General features: G+C 37.4%; 1 protein-coding gene across 9 annotated transcripts in view; it reads right to left on the reverse strand.

Annotated features, from left to right (window-relative positions):
* KIAA0825 (KIAA0825 ortholog) overlaps window positions 1-19,596 on the reverse strand; it is a 260,619-nt gene extending 241,023 nt beyond the window's left edge. For 5 of the 9 annotated variants that reach the window (XM_040540323.1, XM_040540325.1, XM_040540322.1 and 2 more), the window contains exons 1-5: window positions 19,355-19,596; window positions 16,816-16,892; window positions 16,541-16,654; window positions 15,990-16,195; window positions 4,687-4,772 (exon numbers count right to left, since the gene is read on the reverse strand). In XM_040540323.1, the coding sequence (XP_040396257.1) occupies window positions 4,687-4,772; window positions 15,990-16,195; window positions 16,541-16,654; window positions 16,816-16,892; window positions 19,355-19,381 (510 nt within the window). In that variant the 5' untranslated portion in view covers window positions 19,382-19,596. Of the gene's footprint in view, window positions 1-4,686; window positions 4,773-15,552; window positions 15,653-15,989; window positions 16,196-16,540; window positions 16,655-16,815; window positions 16,893-19,354 lie in introns of those variants that run through there. The other 4 variants (XM_040540327.1, XM_040540328.1, XM_040540329.1 and 1 more) reach the window with 4 other exon arrangements.
* Between the last annotated feature and the right edge of the window lie 472 nt (window positions 19,597-20,068).

Consider the following 20,068-nt stretch of genomic DNA (forward strand, 5'->3'; position numbering starts at 1 on the left):
CTGTATTTGCTGCTTAACATATCCCAACAGTGAACCTAACATTTAGAATCTATCGTATCAACATAGTCATCATGATCCAAGCTGCAAATAATAGAGAGTGTCACTGTCAATTTTGCTTTCGCACACTTCCTTCCCTTCACTTCATCTGATTTTAATAATCCCTGTCAAGCCACAAACAGTCCAAATTGCCTTCTTGACATAGAAGCTTTCAAGGAAGAGACAGAATCTCAACTTTCATTTAGCGACTACAAAAGCAAGCTGTCCGACTGGACAAATATTATTTCCACTCTTGACAATTTCTACAGTAAAGCATGCTTTTTAATTTTCACTGAAGCTGCCAAGGGTTTCATATGAGCTTCTTGTTTAGCGTCGATTGACTCACAGGATTAGCAAACCAACAACTGTAATTGTGTTTAAAGAAGCCAGCACTTTCAAATAAAAGAAAAAACTTCATGCAAAAGGTGACAATTGCATGCCATAAACTAACAATAAACTGCATTAAAAAAATTATAGACAATATTTTAATTCAGTAGATCTCATAGGATCTCTTTCAAGATCATTTTACTTTTCTGCAATTGACCAAATGGTTGCTGTTAGAATGTAATATAAACCAGACTTTCAAGGAAAACAACTTTATATTCAACTACATCAGTGACAGTCTAAGAAAGGTTAGCATTTGACAACAGGAAATATGTTCAAGGCAAATAAGCTTCTGCAAAAGGATGTGATCTGTAATCATTTTCCTCTCTGTTGGCTTGTCTTCAAAGTTGAGGTTGATAACATTACTCACTGCTTCACATATATCAGTTTAAAAGTAATTGATTTTTCAGATGAGGCACAGTATTGTATAATTAGGATTGTACTTGAAGTTTATGTGGATTAATCAAAGCATAATACATTTTAATATATTTTCTTCACATAGACACAGCAGTCTCCCTAATCATGTGGAAGTCTATTGCTTCTTAGTATTTTGACTCATTTAAAGTTGCAATCAGGTTTTGAAGTGTTATCAGCTATAAAAAACAAAAAATACAATAACCAAGATGCTTCCCATCAAAAGCCTCATGTTAGATATTTGTTTTAATACCTCAAATTGCTTTTCTCATATGCAAGCCTAATTTAAGACTAAGAAAGGTGCTTTAAAACATTAGTTGGTAACTAATTGGAATATACCAAGGCAGTAAAAGACCATCTTTGACAAATTCATAAAATCAGTTTAAGAAATGCAGAGGTATATGCCTAGATGCTGTCTCAAGTTTCACAGCAAGGCAGTTATGCTTTCTACTAACACAGGAGAGTTTTAGCGTTAGTAGTTTGAGCTGACAACTGGGTGTCTGTGATCACTCATGTTCATGGTAGGACATCTTCCTCTTTGCCTTCTTATTTTGCTTTCCTTCCCAGTGAAGAATAAGAGTTTTAAAAACTTATTGCACTTTGCTCCTTTAGGACGGCTAGCAAAAGCACAATTTTGTTACTCGGCAGTAGAGTGAATCTACCATGTTAGGTCTGTATCAGATTGGACCTGCATTATCTTTTATCACAGAAAACGTCACAAGATTGCTATCGAAGCATCTTAAAGGAGGAAAAAAAATAAATTAGTCTTTTTAAATGAAGTGTTTAGTCTTGAATATGTCTTTACTTCTGGTTAACTGCCACTTTGAATTCAGACCAGAACTCATAACTGATTATTAGCTAGCTTTCTGCACTAAAGTACAAAATTATTTATCATTTAGGATGTATGCACTATCGCACACTGGCAGTAAGAGGTAAGAAAGACATCTGTAGAACAGTATATTAACGTACAAATATTGACTGGTATATTGACCTAGTTAATCGTAATCAAAATTATCGTACAAAAATAAACCTTATTCCTTACTGACTTGCAGTTCTATAACTAAGAAGGAAGCCAGATTTTTATTTTTATTTTTAAAGAAAGGAAATTCTTATGTAATTTAGAAGCCATATAGAACTGATTTTTTTTTGTCAACTGCTTGATCAGAGGAAACCTTTATCTTCCCAGAGCATCCTTTCTATCATATCTTCTAACGAGTTCTGTCTCACTTGATAAATTAAAGTTATCAGCTGTTGCATCTTTATTTCTATAGAGAAAGTGCAAGTCACAGCTGTGATGCTACAAAAGCAACAAAAGTGCAGAAGAAAGTGGCATTTTTAAAGAACATTTATCCATAATGCCTTTGCATTGCCACTGGAGAAGAAAGGAAAATAAATAAGTAGTTATAATGAAACGAGCTTCCTTCTTCTCAAGGATTTTGTAAGTGATGCTCCTACACTGTAGCCTGAAGTTCCTGATCATAGGGCAACTAAGAGTCTTCAACCTGGTAGCTCATGAAAGAAATATCTTGTACTTTGTGGCGAAGTTCAACTGCCTCTGTAGTGTTAGTCAGTATATGCTAAGGTAATGCCATGTGGGTATGATTCAAGATGATTAACAGAGAACCCTAATAGGTTCTACCATCTCTTCTGTAAAGATGTTGTATCAATAATTTCATTTAAAAACCTGATGTAGACAACTGTGTTGGGAATCATAACAAAATGCATTCACACAGTGGAAAATAAATCTTCCTTTGGAACCAGACTAGACCATATATTATTATGCAAAAAGGAAAGACAACTGGCTCCTTTGTGATGCAGAAAGGGGTTCCTCCTTCCTATCATCTTAAACAAATACTGTAAGGACATTACATGAAATTCTCTAGTGCAGAAAGCACTTAGCCTTTGGTTTCATGATTAAGAGGGCAAGTGTTCATAAATATCTTACAAGGGAACACCATGCACTGTGTTATTTCTTACATAATTACATGACTCAAATGAGTTGTGTATCCAGCGGAGAAGTGGAACTACAGTGTAAACAATGTGCACTACTTACCTATCACATGAAATAAATCTTTTCCTTCAGAACAATAACAGACTAAAAACTAAAAAGCTGTTTTTATTTTTATTTTTTTTTCTTAAAGGAACATTATATTTAAAGTTTCTAGAGAGAAAAAGACGGGCAATACACAGACTAAGTCAAAAATGAGTAACATTTTTTCTAGGGTCACATTAACATTCCAGCAAATTTCTTCTTAACTTTTATAGCATTTTAATACTTTTGTAAATAAATTTAAACAAAAGCCGTAGAAGGATAGAAGGTTCAAGTTGAAAACAATCAAATTATTATGGTTCTATCTATAATTTTTGTAATTTGACTGCCTAAAACTGAGTGTAGTGACAACTCTACCAGAATATCCTTCTAAAGTATAAGTTGTAACCAAATCTATTTTTATATGAGTTCAACAGCGAACCTTGGAGTATCAACTCTATTCCATTAATCTGCAAGACAAATTATGTTTGTTCTGAGCCAGCCAAGAACAGGTGGTCCCAGCTGAAGATTTTCTTCACTTGTGCAACACCAAAAAAAAAAAAGCGTGGTGGATGTTACAACGACAAACAAAGCATCCAGTGACAAAAGTATTTAATTGCATGAATTCTGAGTAACAAAGAAAGAGTTCAGGGATAGGAAAGGGAAAGAGCATTTACTGAAACAACATTTTTTTCTTAGATGAGCTGGTAATAAATGACATTACAATATCCTGACTCATTCTAATCTTTGGAGCTGAACACTATTCAGAAACGGTAAGTTTTTTCCAAACAAGAGAATCAAAAATCTCTTGTTTTTAAAGTATATGTCACAGAATGGCATTGAATGAATTATTTCATTTTTAATACCAAACCAGACTAGAGTCTTTTGTTTTCTTCCATTTTTTATCATACCAGTGTGCTCCAGGGATAAGTTGATAATATGAAAAGAATCAAGTCTGCTGTATTCCTCACCACCCCTTGTATCTGCATAACCTGACATAACTCACATGCTCCCAGTCAAATGGCATGGTAAGACTCAGAAACACTGTATAGCCTACTATTTGTACCACCAATAATCCAATTCTTCATCTGTACTACTAGACAATATAGCTCCCAAAATGACATCTTGGAATGATTACACATTCTTATTTAAGTTATAATTTTGTGATGATATGCATTAATGACAATGCATTCAAAAAGAGCAAAGATAAATAGATTTATTTCACAGAGGAAAGAGATTCAGATAACTTGTGTTCAGATAACTAGGGTCACCTTTCTTAACCCTTTTCATAGGGTCAAGAGAGGTTATTAGATTTTTCTGTATATTATGGAACAGACTGCGTTCTGCTCCAAATAAAATAAATATTTTGGACTGGTGCACCTAAGGAAATGCTAAAAAATAATATTTTCAAAAACAATGGTCTCAACTTCTAAAATAGCCATATATTCCTAACTACAAAGAAAGAGATACTTTATTCAGATTTCTTCCAAAATTACACTAGCATGCAGCTGAAATTCATACCTACATAATTCTTAAAGAACATCTAGTCATTTTTTTTATCTGGCGTAAAGAGAGAAGAATTTATAAAATTGCTGATATGAACAAAGCTTGCCTAGAACTTTTAAAAAACTTAAACATAAATGTAGCATCTCTTATGTTTTCTTCAATCAATAAAAATTCATATATATTCTTGATTAGAACCCATAAGCACTTTCCTTTGAATAGGTCTCATCTCATTATACAGTTAAAGCTTTTTAAGCATTCATAGTTTATAGCAAGTCAATTTCAGAAGATATAAATGTACAATTTACATATATGCATACCTTCAGTATGTTCTCTCTGTAACTGAAATCTTCTTTGATTTTCAGAGACCATGCATAACGTTCAATTAACCGTTTTTTCAGTGGTTCTGTGTAAAAAGAAAGTAATAAAATGATCAATAAGTAATATTTGAAGAACCACTACTTTTACAAATAAAAATCCTAAGGGCCTAAGTATTGTGTAAAATTGCTCACTCAATAAGACCATATGCTTAATTGCAACTAATAAATAATAATCTGAGATCAAAATGTTAAAAAAGCTAATAACTTCGTAAACCTCCATTTCTATTGATATGTATTACACAAACCACGTCATTAGCCTAGTACTTCATTTTGTTATTCCAAAAGCAGAAAAGCAATAAAGAGAAGATCTGTGCCAAATGGGAAACTAGAAAGCCACAGAATGAAACAAAATAACACATGGCAAGTATTAGAAATGTTTAGGTAAGGACCACATAGCTCAGTCATTGTTTCTGAACTTCACAGAAAGGCTTCATTGAGAATAATCTATCCTGTGGTCACCGACTCAGAGAAAAATCAATTTAGATAACAAATACAAAAAAGATGGAAGTCTGAAGTGAATATTGTATTATACGAACTACAGATTGGCTGCTGCTTTTGCTAGTGTTTGTGAATACTAATGCAATGAATGAAATAAGGTAGCTAAAAGCTAGCTCAGCAAAAATACCTTACAATATACTTACCTTACCTGATACTTCTGTATCACCCCCTTACTACCTGCAAACCCCAGTTACCAGGCAGCTGTGATGGTGGCACGGCATAGGGGACTGCAGTGAGATGCTGCCCACTTGGCAGCAGTGTGGACCTTATCAACAAAACTACAATAAGTATCATAGTTGAACATGAAGTTGATTCACAGACCTTGAGAAATCATCTCTACAGAGGAATAGAAAGGATCTTGTTTACATAGGCATGCCAAAATATAAAGTTCCATTTTGCTTAACAGCAACAAAATGGGAAAACATATGTAGGAAATAAAAGGAAATATCCTGTTCACCTGTTTTTGTTTTACAATATTTCAAGCAATTAAAAGAATCTATTTTCAAGGCTTTCAACATGTATTAAATTCTTACTTCATTCAGTACTCTTTTTGTTTATTTGTTTGTTTCAAACTGCTTCTTTAGGTGGGAAGAGATTGGAATCTATTGACATTTGCAGGGGTTTTAGCACAGCACCCCAGTACTATAGCTCCTGTAACCACTTCCCAGGAGTTCTGTAGAAGAATCAGCAAAGAGGAAGGAAGTTCGAAAGAACTGCTCAAAAGTCTGACAGATAGCCCCTATTCTTGGACCAATACTTTCAGATCTGTGTTTTAAATGAACAACAAAGCCAACAAAGCCTGTACTTTCTGCACTGCTTTTATTACTTTTCTGAAAGCAGAGGCTATGCAAAAAAATGTATGAAAAATGACAGCAAGGTTGTAACTCCAGCCCACAAAAGCCAAGAAATATAAAGTTAGTCTGACATTCAATCCTTAAATCATGCAATCGTGCTTCTTTTTTAAAAAGCAACAATGCAAGTTAATGACAAGTTGTCAGCCCTACCTTTGAATTGCCTGAAGTTTGTCATTTGGTGTTTGTGTCACAACCTTAATGTTATTTAAATGTAGTTTTTAGTATCTATTATTTAAAAAGGTCTACTTTACGACAGCAAAAAGCTTTGATGGAATAAACCTCAAAGTACACTGTAGTGCTGGTATGCCACTTCATTAGAAGTGGTGCATAAAACATATGCTGTTGACAAATCTAATTCATTAAAGGTGAGGTAGATGCACTTTAAAACAACTGGTTGGCATCATTATCTACAGTTCTTTCTATAAATTATTCTTCTTTCCCCTTTTGACTGAACTTGTCAGTGTTCCCTTTTCAGACTGTGAATGTTTTTGCCTTAAAATTCAATACCTTCAACATGTTTGGACAAGTTAAATAAGCGTATTTGCTATAACTAAAATTGTAAGCAGAAACATTCACACTGATTATTTCACCTATATTAACTAATGAGAAATAAAATTAAGCGACAATGTATAAAGAGATTCTGTGTTATCAAACATAAAATTTAAAAATGAAGAGGAAATTACAAAGTAGAACAGAGTAACATTCTGGCAGTCTTTGGCATTGCCATTCAGATGACTTGAATTTGATATTGAATTGAACCCTGCAAGAGAGTAGGAGATCAGGCACATCGCAGAGCTGACAGCTAGCTGACACACTTAGTTCTAAAGGGGAGAATTATTAACCATATTACTCAGACTTTGAGGAAAAGACCAATACTGCTACAAGAACCAGAGGCTACAGAAGAGTTTCAATAAATTTAAGCTCAGATTTGAAGAGTGGCCCATCAGAGTGGAGAAATCCTTGAAAAGCTTTCCAACAGATAAAACATATAATCAGTCAAAAAATGATCAAACTCCATTTTAGAATATCAGTGCCTATGAAACATGGGCATTTTTCTCCTCATCCCAGAAAAAATGAAACTCTTCCATCAATGTGGACTTCAGAACCCAAAACACAGTGCAGGAGCTTCAACAAATCGATAAAAGTAAAAAAGAATGCTTTTGAAGACTATCTAGACTATGGTTATGGTTAAATTCCACTAATCACGTATTTAGAAAGATTCGAAAGTACTTTGTATACAGGGAAACGGAACGGAACGGAACGGAACGGAACGGAAAGGAAAGGAAAGGAAAGGAAAGGAAAGGAAAGGAAAGGAAAGGAAAGATTCTTTTTGTAAATAACTTTTCTTTTAGTTCCTTACTTATAAAGTGGCCTAATACTACACATTCAAAAAATATTTATAGGAAAATTTGCATGGAATATATAATCATACTTCAGTATGTCAGTACTGAACAAATACTTTCTAATGAGTTGGATGGATTAGTAAAGAATTTTGCTTTGTTCAAGAAAAGCCCATACACGGCCCATAATATCATCCTATATATTTTTATATAGACATATGTACGCATACGCATTTTTAACTAGATACGGTGTCTCAGATTAATTCCATATTGTCTCTTTCAAAGACAATTTCATTCCAATATAAGATGTACCCTGAACATTTAAGAGATGTACATTTTGCTTAGAGAAATCTGGCATATGAATACGTTAAATATGGAAACACTTCTAAATATAATTTACCTAGGCCTATTTTATGCCTCCATGAATTGCAGCAAATCAGTTTCTGCAAGCAACTCCAAAAGTTTAAACTAGAAGATGACAGATTAATTCACCACATTTCAATCAGCATTTACCATTTACCTCAGAAGACTTGGATCATGTACGTCCAATATGCTACATATGCACTTCTCGTAACCGGTCTCCCCATTATTCCTCATGCTGCTCTTTTTTAATTTTGTTTCCTCTCCTACCACACCAACTTTACCATCCCGTGAGGGGAACAGTCATATTTGGTGAAGTGTTCCCCCCACTGAAACATGGGAAGAGTTAGCTGCAGACGCACATACGTACAGTGGTATCTCCACTCAGGGAGAGGCATCTCAAAGGCCACTGGCCCCCAGAATCCCTTAGTGAGCTGAATTCAAAATCATTTCACTTACAACATTCTCATTACACAAAAGATCCATATTCTATTGACTGTTGCTACTAGCAACTTTTCTTGTGAAGTCATTTCTCAGATTCTGCAGAAGGAGGCTTCTGTTTACCTCTTAACACCTTGGAATTAGGACTTTGGATATCTAACTTCCATTCTCATCTGGCAGTGTAACTGCCTGATAGATCTTTGAGGATGTTGCTGGGAATGGGGAGGCAGGAAAGGAGGAGAAGCAGCAGCAGCAGGGGTACCATCCTTAAAGAGTTATGCTTATACAGAAGAGCTCATAACACATTCCCAAAGGAAGCTTTCGTGCCCCCCAACATTTCTTGAAAAGACAGTCTGTTCCCAGCCCGTGATTTCAGTTCTGCTGGTACTTCAGCCCTTAATGATGATTTTTATGAGCAATCATGTTGCAAGGGATGATGCTAACCTCAGTGCCCTTCTGTCAATACTGGCACTCCGGATGGGAGAAACCACTAAAAGCAAAAATCTTCTGCACTAATAAATGTCATTGCTTCACTGAGAAAGTGGAAGAAAAGAGGAGGAGACCTTATCTATGTCATTGCTTCAAAGGAAGTCTTTTATTCTGTGCATAAGGGACTGTCAAAGCACTCCCTCTGCGAAAGGTCTAGCTGCCTTTTCTGCAATCCTTAGATTATTTTCAGGAAGCGATTTGGAGGACCTCTCCAATTTTCAAAAAGCTCCTGAGACTACAGATCACAACAGGATATTGTTGACTCTTTAGATAAGTGTACATGTCACTCACAACATAGAGCAGTATCTCTGGACGGGACAAAGACTTATGTCTTGTTTCTGGGTACACCAAAGGCTCATAGAATCAAACAGTAATCTTCTCAATAACAACACTCCACTTTTCACTTCCAAGTCCACAAGCGTGATGGCAAACAGTCAGCCATTAACCAAAACTTCTTGTTCCTCCAAATGAATTCTTCACAAAAAACAGTGAAAAAAAAAAAAAGATAGATGTTCAGCATATTTTGCATTGAAATGAGCCTGACTACCAAACACTCAAAGCCTACCTGAAAAGATACGCCCTTTCTTATGGCAATAGGTTTTTACAGTAATACAACGTACTTATTTCCAACATACTGACAGTTCGTTTTGGATCGATTTTTTGGCAAATGCTGTCTGCTTCTTAAGTCTAATAGACAATGATTGCTGATAAAATAAAAAACCACCAATGAACACATTAATTTACTACAGCATTCTTAAGACACTAAAGATACACTGAGGAAGCTTCCCTTTGTCAGTGCCTTGGATTTCTTAGGGATGGATGACAAATAAAGCTGTAAGAAATACAACAGTTATCAGCAATATCTCCTGATGACAATGCTCTCAGATTAACTTACAGGGCAACTAAGCCATTAGAAAGAAACTCTACAATACTCTTTAAACCTCACCGGGGGCGGGAATTACTTTCAGTTCCAAATATATGTCTGATATTTGCATTTCACCATATTATATGATCTTCCAGTTACACATTGATGAAATGTATAGCTACAGTGCTAACAAACTGGAGGTTGTTTTGATATTAGCCTTCTTCCTGTTGTACCTTCATTGTCTTCCCTATTATAATTCATGTCATATTTTTACCTAACTTCTTTTTAGTATTCTTCTTTTCTTCTTTCATTCACAGACATCTACATCTTTTGCATACCCCCTGTGCTCACCTCAAGTAGAGCAAACAGCAGAGAAGGTATAAAGTACACGTTACCCCACATGCCTAAATTGCTTTTCTAATAACATTGAGCCAGGGCATCAACGATGCCGTTGCATGCCTTCCAAAAGCCTGATAAGACTGTTTTGTCTTATAATCTGATAATCTGTTTTGTTCTGTTTTTATTGCAGAAAAGAAGCCATTTTTCATATCTGAACATTCTGAGTATATACACTGCTTTTTAAAAACATGCAATTACTATGAAAAAAATATAATTACAGCTACCATTACACACTCGCCATTCTGACAGGAGTTACTTAGGAAAGAATAATACACCAAAGACAAAAAAAATACTTTAAAACACACACAATTCAACACATATGATCTGAATGGGATTATGCAGATTCTCAAAAGAAAAATGGTGAAAGGACCTCAATGAACAAAAAGTTGCTGACCATTTCAGAACAGATCTCCGACACAGGTGAAAATATTAGAAGGTCAGTGGGGGAAGTAGGTCGATTAAGTATGCCAGGCAGGAATGGTGGATGTAGGTCAGGGCAGAAGACTGGTATACTGATTAAGAAAAAAGGTCCAAGCAGCAATGGACTAGCTAACGTAAGGCAATGAAAAGAAATTCAAATTTTGTGTAGTACAAAAGTATTAAATGCAAAACCAAACCATCCCACCATCTCTATTTTAAAACAATCAAAAAAAACCCTACTCCAAGTCATGAATGATTGAAGTGCACTAATGAAGTGCATTTCACTAATTCCATAATAAGTGACCAAATACAAAGCGTATAGCTTAGCATCATATACAGAAGAGTTACTGAACAAGTTGTGGAACTTTGTGATGTCCTATCTACATTTGTCCCTCAGCTTTGATTCAGTGACACACATTAATGGGATGTGAACTGGCAGAAGGGGTAGATGAATGCAAAGACGTAAGATAGGCTGAGCTTACAATAATCAGAATAAAAGAAATGATTTGCGTAAGTAAAATGGTTACATGAAAGAAACACAAATGATGCCTCCTGAAAAGACCATAAAAGTTGATTTTGCATATAAATACAAACTTTTGATAACTGAGTTTACAGTACAGCTTGAAGAAAAGCAACAATTTTCACAATGCGCATTATGCCATTCCTATATTCACCAGCACATGAAAGAAACTTTAAGTACATTTACAGAAGAACTATTATCAATAAGAAAATATTCTAGCGTCTGTAGGTTTATATTATGTTCATATTACTTTTAATTCTAGTAATCCTTTATAACTCTAGGAAAAAAAAAATATTTTTTTTCCTTCACCATTAGGACAAAGCCAGTGAGTGCTTCATACTAAGGATAGACTTAGAAAATGGATTTAGAAGAGGGCACAAAACAAGATTTTTCTCCACATGAAGGCAGTGTGGAGACACTTCATACTGTTTTAGTTTTTATGATAGACTTTTCAGTGTAGCTTCTGGTTGCATTTAAAAAGCTGTGATTACTAAACATTTGGCCAAAATTCACCCATTTTGACTTTTGTTTTGTCCAATGATACTGCTTAGATGAGTATATACATGTATGTACACAAGCAGAGAGAGCCAACGTCAAAGATTAGCAGATGAAATCTTAGACAGAGTTGAGGCAACAGAAAAAAATACCTCTAAGAAATCCTGTTTTAAAGTGTGCAGTTGTTAATCATTCAAGCAGTAAAGCTTTTCATATGATGGAAAATATTTTATGTACTGTATTTGGTTTACATGGCAAGGTTTAGGTAGTGGGGGGGCTGCACGGGCAGCCTCCGTGAGCAGTGAGAACTGAGCGAGAAGCAGCCCTGCAGCCCCCCAGGTCAGTGCTGCAGGAGGGCATAAGCTGATCGAGGCACACAGCAGCAGTTCCCCTGCAGCCCATGGAGGAGCCCCAGGTGGAGCAGGTGGATGTGGCCTGGAGGAGGCTGCGGCCCACGGAGAGCCCCATGACTCTAGTTGGTGAGCCATCTCCCTGTCCTAATCTCAACCCATGAGCTATTTTTTCATCGTATCTTCTCCCCCTGTCCTTCAGAGGAGGAAGGATGAGAGAGTGACGTTGTGAAGCTCAGCTAGCCATCAGTGTGAAACCACCACACGTACATAACGAAAAGTATGATAAGATATAATCTTAATAATCATAATGATAAGATAATTATAATCATAATGATAATTGTAATCATAATGATAAGATAATCTGCCAGATCACACTTCACAACAGAAAAAGATACCTATGCATGAATGCATGATTTGTGGCCTAGAGGTCCAATGGGATCCTGGCATGCATTAAAAGGAGCGTGGCCAGCAGGTCAAGGGAGGTGATCCTCCCCCTCTACTCTGCCCTGGTCAGGCCTCACCTGGAGTACTGTGTCCAGTTCTGGGCTCCCCGGTACAAAAAAGACAGGGATCTCCTGGAAAGAGGCCAGCGGAGGGCCACAAAGATGACATGGGGCCTGAAGCATCTGCCCTATGAGGAAAGGCTGAGAGACCTGGGTCTGTTCAGCCTGGAGAAAAGAAGACTGAGGGAGGATCTTATTTATGTTTATAAATACCTGAAGTGTGGGAGACGGAGGGATTTGGCCAACCTCTTTTCAGTGGTTTGTGGGACAGGACAAGGGGCAATGGCCACAAGATGGAGCACAGGAAGTTCTGCACCAACATATGAAAGAACTTCTTCACGGTGAGGGTGACGGAGCACTGGAACAGGCTGCCCAGGGAGGTTGTGGGGTCTCCTTCTCTGGAGACATTCAAGGCCCGTCTGGATGCCTACCTGGGCAGCCTGCTCTAAGGAACCTGCTTTGGCAGGGGTTTGGACCCGATGATCTTTCGAGGTCCCTTCCAACCCCTACAATTCTGTGTGTCTGTGTGTGATTTGTATCCCAATCACCGTTACTGCAAGAAATCAGTTATCATTTTCCACATAGAAAGTCAAAAGGCTAATGTGAGACAAAAAGGATCCCAAGCCCTAAGCTGCCACAAAAAAAAAAAAAAAAAAGTTTTGGGCAGAAAGTTAGAAGAGTGGATTGAAAAATAAATTTCCCTCTCTTTTTTTTTTTTTCTTTTTGTGTCTCTAGGAAATAAAATTAAAAAGAAGCAGAGAGAAAGTCTGAAGAGATGGGTGCCTGAAATACTGCAAGTAAATCCTTTCTGTGAAAGAGCAAAGGAAATCTTTTAAGTGAAGTAGACTGTGTAGCCATGTAAATCATGAAATGTAGATATCTATTTCAAACACAGAGACCAACAGATTAAATATAGTGTATAATACTGCAGAAGTAAACCATCTTTGCTAGCACAAAGAAACTGAGAGGTGCTGGAAAATGTTCCAATTAAACTACCCATAGTTTTTTGAGAACTCATCTCCTCTCTTGTAAATTAGAAAAAAAAATCATAATGAGATGAAAAATATTTACTGTAATGAGATCACTGCAAGAACAGAAGAAGAAGAAAACAGTCTTATTACAAAAAAAAAATGGAGAGCATAAATGAAACCCAAACTTAGCAGACATCACCAAAACGAAGGTAACAGAAATATTCTTACCATGTTAAAGCTACACTGCAATAGCAATGTAATTTAAGTGTTTGAGGTTTCAGTTTTGATTACATATATTTCACATGCCACAGACAAGAAAAAAAACAATTCTCAAAGATAACAGCATATAAGCATGTAACTTCCTCACTAGTAGTTAGGTCACAGTATTCTGAGCTGAAAGTTAGTGTTACACGTTGAAGACTTCTCTAGTCTGTTAAGAGCACTGTGGCATAAAACTATTAGTTACTATTAGCTAAGTAATAATCAGCACTAAATAATTGTTAATAATCATAATAATTCAACTGTTAGCTTTAAAATATATTAATCCAAACACTATTTACTTCAGCTTTACCAGAGTAAACAAACCCCAAATTAATTACTCTTATGAACAGTTGTATTTCTTTCTTTTCCAGTTTTTAAATTAGAGAAATTTTTGACCATCAAATAAATATAATATTTATAGACAATAAATTAAGTGTAGTCTAAACCTTAGATTACGTATTGCAAAACAAGCACATTTTGGATTTCCTGCACTCCACTTATGAGAATTAATATGAATTCCTTTACAGCACTGACAACTCAGTAGTGACGGTATAAAGGTGAAATAGGTACAAAACAGAAAATGTAATGTGCAACTAATTTTCATTGTCTATTAAGTAATGCAAGCAATAAATAAAGCCATTTGATTCTGAATATCCTTGTAGATGTTAAAAGACTTTTCAGTGCCAACTATATAAAAACTAATGACAGAGGTAGTTGATCGTTGCTTCACCATACTGGAGTACAAAAATATAACTGCAATGTTAAGGAAACAAGTTAGGAAAAAACTTCAGTAAGCAGTAAGAGTAGCAACCTAAATCTACTTTTGCTTTTCCTTCAAAAGTGGTTACAGTTTTTGCGTTACTTTATAGTAAAGAGCCTACAGACAGGATAAACATTTTTCATTTTAGATAATTATTCAGTGAGTGGCTCCATGTCTTACGTGAAGCATGAAATCAAAACATTGCTTGGGATTCCAAATAAATTTCTCACCATCTTGTTCATTAAATCACTGGAGTACCTGAATACTTTATAAAAAGCAACAGAAGACTCATGAGGACAGACAGATCTATTTTTCCATGTTGATAGCTGGGAAACTGACAGGATTAGAACCAAGTGTCCAATATGCAGCCACATTTTAGATGTCTAAATCTAAAATCTTTTGTGTGTTCATGGTGGTTGTGCTTTTTCTTTGGGGTGGTGGCGGTGGTGTTTTCCCACTGGAATATTTATGTTTTAGAGCACTAATGAGTTCAAAGTGTTCCTTCTGTTGACCTAAACTGTAGTGACAAAAACATAACATTTGTGAGAGTTTTGACATACACATCTCAGTTTACATATCAAAAAGAAAAAGAAAAAGAAAAAGAAAAAGAAAAAGAAAAAGAAAAAGAAAAAGAAAAAGAAAAAGAAAAAGAGAACAGCTACCTCAATGAGTACAAAGCAACTTGTCCACTATCACATATGAATTTTATGGGCAGAGAGTAGCATTCAGTTCTCTAAGGAGGCAACTCAAGGTTCTTGACTCAGGATACATGCCTTCTATTTTCCAACCGTAGACATAAAAATAAAGTATCCTACAAAGCCTATTTTATTCATTATAAAACACTAAACTATTTATCGTGTGTGATCCATTCTGTGCGTGAAGGTGACTCAAGGAATCAAGTGAAGTCACTCCTCATATGTGGAAGGGACCAAAACAAAGTTTCACAAACAACTGTCATCCTAGTATTTCTAAGTTTCTAAATTGCATGGTTGATGTACAGTCTGAACGTTTTTTTTAATTTTTAGGTAGCTTGGTAATGAAAAAAAAAAAATCACTAAATTCCATAATAGCGAATTGGTGCCAACTGGATCACTAGGGCAGCAATCCTCTCATCCAAAATAAGTGTCCTTGACACCCATCTGTAGCAGTCCCCAGCCACCCCGGGGGTCAGCCTTCACCCTGTGGAACCCGGGAAGTTTCTGTGGGTGCAGAAAAGGCCCCATAGGATGGGCAATCCCTAGGGCACTGCTCCAGGTAGGGGGCACTTCAGCCCGGACCTACACCGCAGTCTGCTCAGCTCCTCCGCCGGTGTCCTCTGCTAAGCAAGGTGCCACCTCACGCCCCTACGAGATCTTCGTCTGCTCTTGCTGCTGTCTGCTGAGCAACAAAAGTTGTGATTTTCAGAGCCAAAAGGCACGTCCGAGCCTCCGAGGCGGCGCCGGTTTGTTTCCCAGCCCTCCCTTTCGCCTCACGACCCCGCTGTCCCCATCCCTCGCGGTACACTCGGCCCGAGAGAAGACCACCACCACCACCACCACCATCATCATCATCTCCTCCTCCCTCGGATCGTGGCGGCGCTGCCGCCGCCCGGGGAGCCGTAGAAGTGCGCAGCGCCCAGCCGCGCTCCGCCCGCCCGCCGCGGGCCTCACCCGCGCCCCGGGGAGCCCCGGGGAGGGCTCCTCAGCCAGGGGGCAGCCCCACCGGGACCACTTACCCGGCCGGGCGCCCCCAAGTCCCGCTCGACTCCGCGCCCGCAACCCCCAGGCGACCGCCGAGCGTCGGTGACAACGGCCCGGAACGGCCCCGCCGCCACATCCGGAGGCGGAGCGGGAGGAGGCGGCCACGGCGCCGGGGAGCGGCCGGGGCAGGGCCCGGCCAGGAGCGGGGCGCGAAATGGCGGCTGCAGCCCTCCCGCCAGGCGTACGTGAGGCGCGGGCGGGAGTCGCGAGGGGCCTCCTGTGAGGAGGAGGGGGAGGAAGAAGAAGAGGCTTTTCTTCGCCTTTCCTTCGCCTTTCCCTTGTCTGTGGGGGCCCTGCCGTGCCGGGGGTGCTCGGGGCTGCGGTGGCGGCGGGCTGTGTGGTGCTCTCCGGGCGGTGGGTGGCCGCCGGGTAACGAGGCTCCTGGCGTTGTGTTTCCCCACCTTTTTTTCTTTTCTTTTCTGTTCTGTTCTGTTCTTTTTTTTTTTTTTTTTTTCCTCGGAAATCTGCCAGGCAGCGTTTCATAATGTGTTTTGTGTTTCCTTTTCGCTTGTTTTTCTTTTCACAGATGGCGAGCGGTGGCCTGAAACGGAGAATCCAATTAACTGGGTTTAGAAAAAGAGAGAAGAAAGCACTAGTTGAGTTGCTGTTCAAACTGGACTGTGTTTTCTTTGATAATAAGGTACTGTTCGTTAAAACACGTGACTGTTTAAAGCAGGAAAGAAAAAAGTGCAACTCTTAAAACCAAGGACTTTGTAGTAATTTAGAGTTGTGTATAAGTAGCCAAGAAAGTTAAAATGTTTTCAGTGATAACGCTGTGTATTTTGTTTGTGTTTTTATTAGAAATACAGAAATTGTACACATCTTATAGCGAAAAAGCTTTGCAAGAGTGAAAAGTTCTTAGCTGCCTGTGCTGCAGGTGAGTGAATTTGCTGTAAAATTTCAAAGAATCTTAACAGACCTAGAAAGGAGCCCTTGAAGGCTTCTAGTTAACCGTTTTAATTTCATGAATGGACTGTCTTACAAAACCACCTTCTGCTTGTTCAAATATCCTTGATTTTTGTCAAAGTACTGTGTTCAAGTTTAGATTTACTTCTTTTTTGCTTTGGTAAGCGCCTAAGGGATATTCCTGCCATCTTCTTTCATTTGATATGCATTTGTTTCTAAACAAAAACTTTTGGTATATATCAGTTGTATCGGGAGGTCATATCCAAATGATACAGGTGCTTATGTATGGCTCACTTGAAGAGGGATTGGATAGAGTATGGACACCTGTAGTTAGTGAGCTGGTTTTTGACACCAAATTTGCTGTAACAGTCGTTGTTAAGGATCACTGTTTCTAAGTTTCTGTTTATGCAGCATGACAAAATTCCAGGCTATTGCCAATGACATTTTACGAAGTGAGCCTCTGGTCTTTCCTCTTGTTCTTCTCTCACCTAAGTTTGGATGCTAGAATTCTGTACTGGAGCAGCTAAAATGCTTTTAGAACAAGAATTACGTATTTACGTATTTTAAGATTAGTTTTAAGAGAAATTACCTGTGATCATTGTATAATGAGTTTAGAAAATATTGTAGAGTTACAAGATGTTGCTGTCCTCATCAATTAACTATTTAAATATGATGCCTTATTTTTCCCCGTACTGTGTTATAACAAATGTTTGAAGCAAGTTTTGGGATGGATCTTGAATCTTGAATTTAAGAGATTACAGACAGAAATAGATAAATTTAATTGTGGGTATACCTGTAAAATTAGTGATCTTATTTTAGACTCACATTAGCAGGTATTTTCAATCATCTGTCACTGCTAGAATTTCAGTATATGCATTAATGATTACTTGAATGGATCTAAAAATTCTGATCAAACTCATATCAAAAAGGAAGTACAATGAAAGGTGCCATGAGAGAAACGATATTAATATATGGATATATTTAGAATCATATTTGTGGTGTAGTATTTCATTTTAAATCCTAGGTACTTTAGATATCAAATTTTATTTATTTATTTTACTTTTGGAGATTTAAAACAACTGCATATATTTCTTTTGAACTGAGTGGAAACAATATACATACTGTCCACAAGGCAATGCAAAACTCTTGTATTTCTGTGTTTTCAAACCTTCCCCAAAACCATCTAGAACTTAATTTTGAAAAAGGCACCGTTTTTGCATAATCATTGCCCTTGGTGGCAGACGGAGTATGTTCATTTCTAATGCATTTTTTCCTAAGTACAAGAGATCATACTTAAACGCATTTAGAACTCAATAGAAGTGAATGCCAGTCTTCATGGACTCACTAGCTGACAGATATTTTGAGATGGAAACTTCAAAATGAAAGTGATTTTTCTAACATACAAGTTGTGTACAACACACCTATTTCATCAGAAGTCTACTGGTACCTACACTAGGTTATATAGAAATACCATTTGTGCTCCTGCACTGAGACATTTTGCCAGTCAACCCTGCTGTTCTGTGAAGCCAATTAGGTTCACACAATTCAAGTCAATTTCTCTTACAGTATCTTACAGTAGGTAGTGTTTCAATACAGGAGCAGGGTACTAACCACAGCTCTTGACCTGAACCTGTAAGAAGAGAGAGACAGAGGGAAAAAAAGGGAAAGATCATTACTTACAGTATCAGAAGCGTACATGCAGAAGATGAAAGAGGAGAGGCAGAGGAGGTGGAGCCAGAGGAGGAGAGGAAAAGGTTGTGAAAAAAAGAAAGGGGAAAGACAAAAGTCTAAAACCAAATCCCCTTCACATTGGTATTCACTGTACTTGCAATGTAAGTAATACCAAGAATATATAAAAGAAACAGCTCACATGCTAAAAACTTCATCCATCTTTTTAATTACCGGAGGTAAAATATTGCCTCAGTTCACTAAATTAAGCCCTTAGCAAAAGCAAAAATCAAACGAAAGAAGACAACTAGCAAATGTGCTTTGACAGCATTATTACATACAAGTACACCAAATGCACCTCATATCTCTTTAGGTACATTTTTAAAAGTTTCAACTGCTCTTGAAAACAGAGGGTTAAGCAAGATTCTTTGCAAGTTGTAAAAAACAAAATCTGGGAAGCTGGAGACTTCCATTTGCAGATTTTTGAGGAGAGAGTCACATGATTTATCTGGGAAGGGTAAAAAGGTACTTGATCATTAAAAGAAAACAAAATGATCATTTTCAGTGGTATTGTGAGGTTTCTCATTTTTAAACTGTGAAGATGAGAACTCTTGTAGTAGGAAGAAGTTTTTAAAATGGTACTTATAATTCCAGCTTTTATTTGCACAAGAAAGGTTGAAGTTAATTTTATAGTAGATCTTCAGCTGATTGCCATTTGTCTGCACAAAAAAATCTTTTGTGGTTGACAGTTCATTTGCTTTTTAGGAAAGTGGATACTAACTAAGGAGTACATAATTAATAGTGCCGAAAGTGGCAGATGGCTTGATGAAACAACGTACGAATGGGGATATAAAATTGAAAAAGACACCCATTATTCACCTCAAATGCAATCTGCACCTAAAAGATGGCGCAAAGAACTGACACAGTCTAGTGCACCAGGGGCCTTCCACAGATGGAAAGTTATCCTCGCTGTTAAGGAAGGTGATAAACGAATGATGTCTGTTATAAGGTAGGAGGATATGTCTTAAAGTTTAAATAATGAGCAACAGAACACTTACGGTATGGTTGAACACATCTTTCTTCTTCCATCCCAGTTAATTTGGTCCATAACAACTGCTGGCTCTTCGAACTCTGAATCATTTTCATTAACATACTTTCCTACATTTTGCAATTCTTTTAATCTTTGACATCACTGCCTTTTTAGATTTCTTTTAGTATAGTGTTAAATATAATATGCATTATTATATGTTAGTATCTTAAGTAAACAGAAACATTCTTCATGAGACAAGGTACGGAGATTTTTGCTTGTTCAGAGTACTGCTTTAGTTTGTGTATATTACATACAAATGGTAGCCAGAATCATTTCATTTGGTTGGGTGACCTGAGCCAGTGGTGAGCTATGGCTTAAAGGATCTGGGCTGCACTTTGACCTTTTTCTTCTTACTTTTTTTTTGGTCACACGTAGGCAACAGTTTCTTGT

This window comes from Cygnus olor, chromosome Z (assembly GCF_009769625.2).
Source record: "Cygnus olor isolate bCygOlo1 chromosome Z, bCygOlo1.pri.v2, whole genome shotgun sequence".
Classification (NCBI taxonomy): Eukaryota; Metazoa; Chordata; class Aves; order Anseriformes; family Anatidae; genus Cygnus; species Cygnus olor.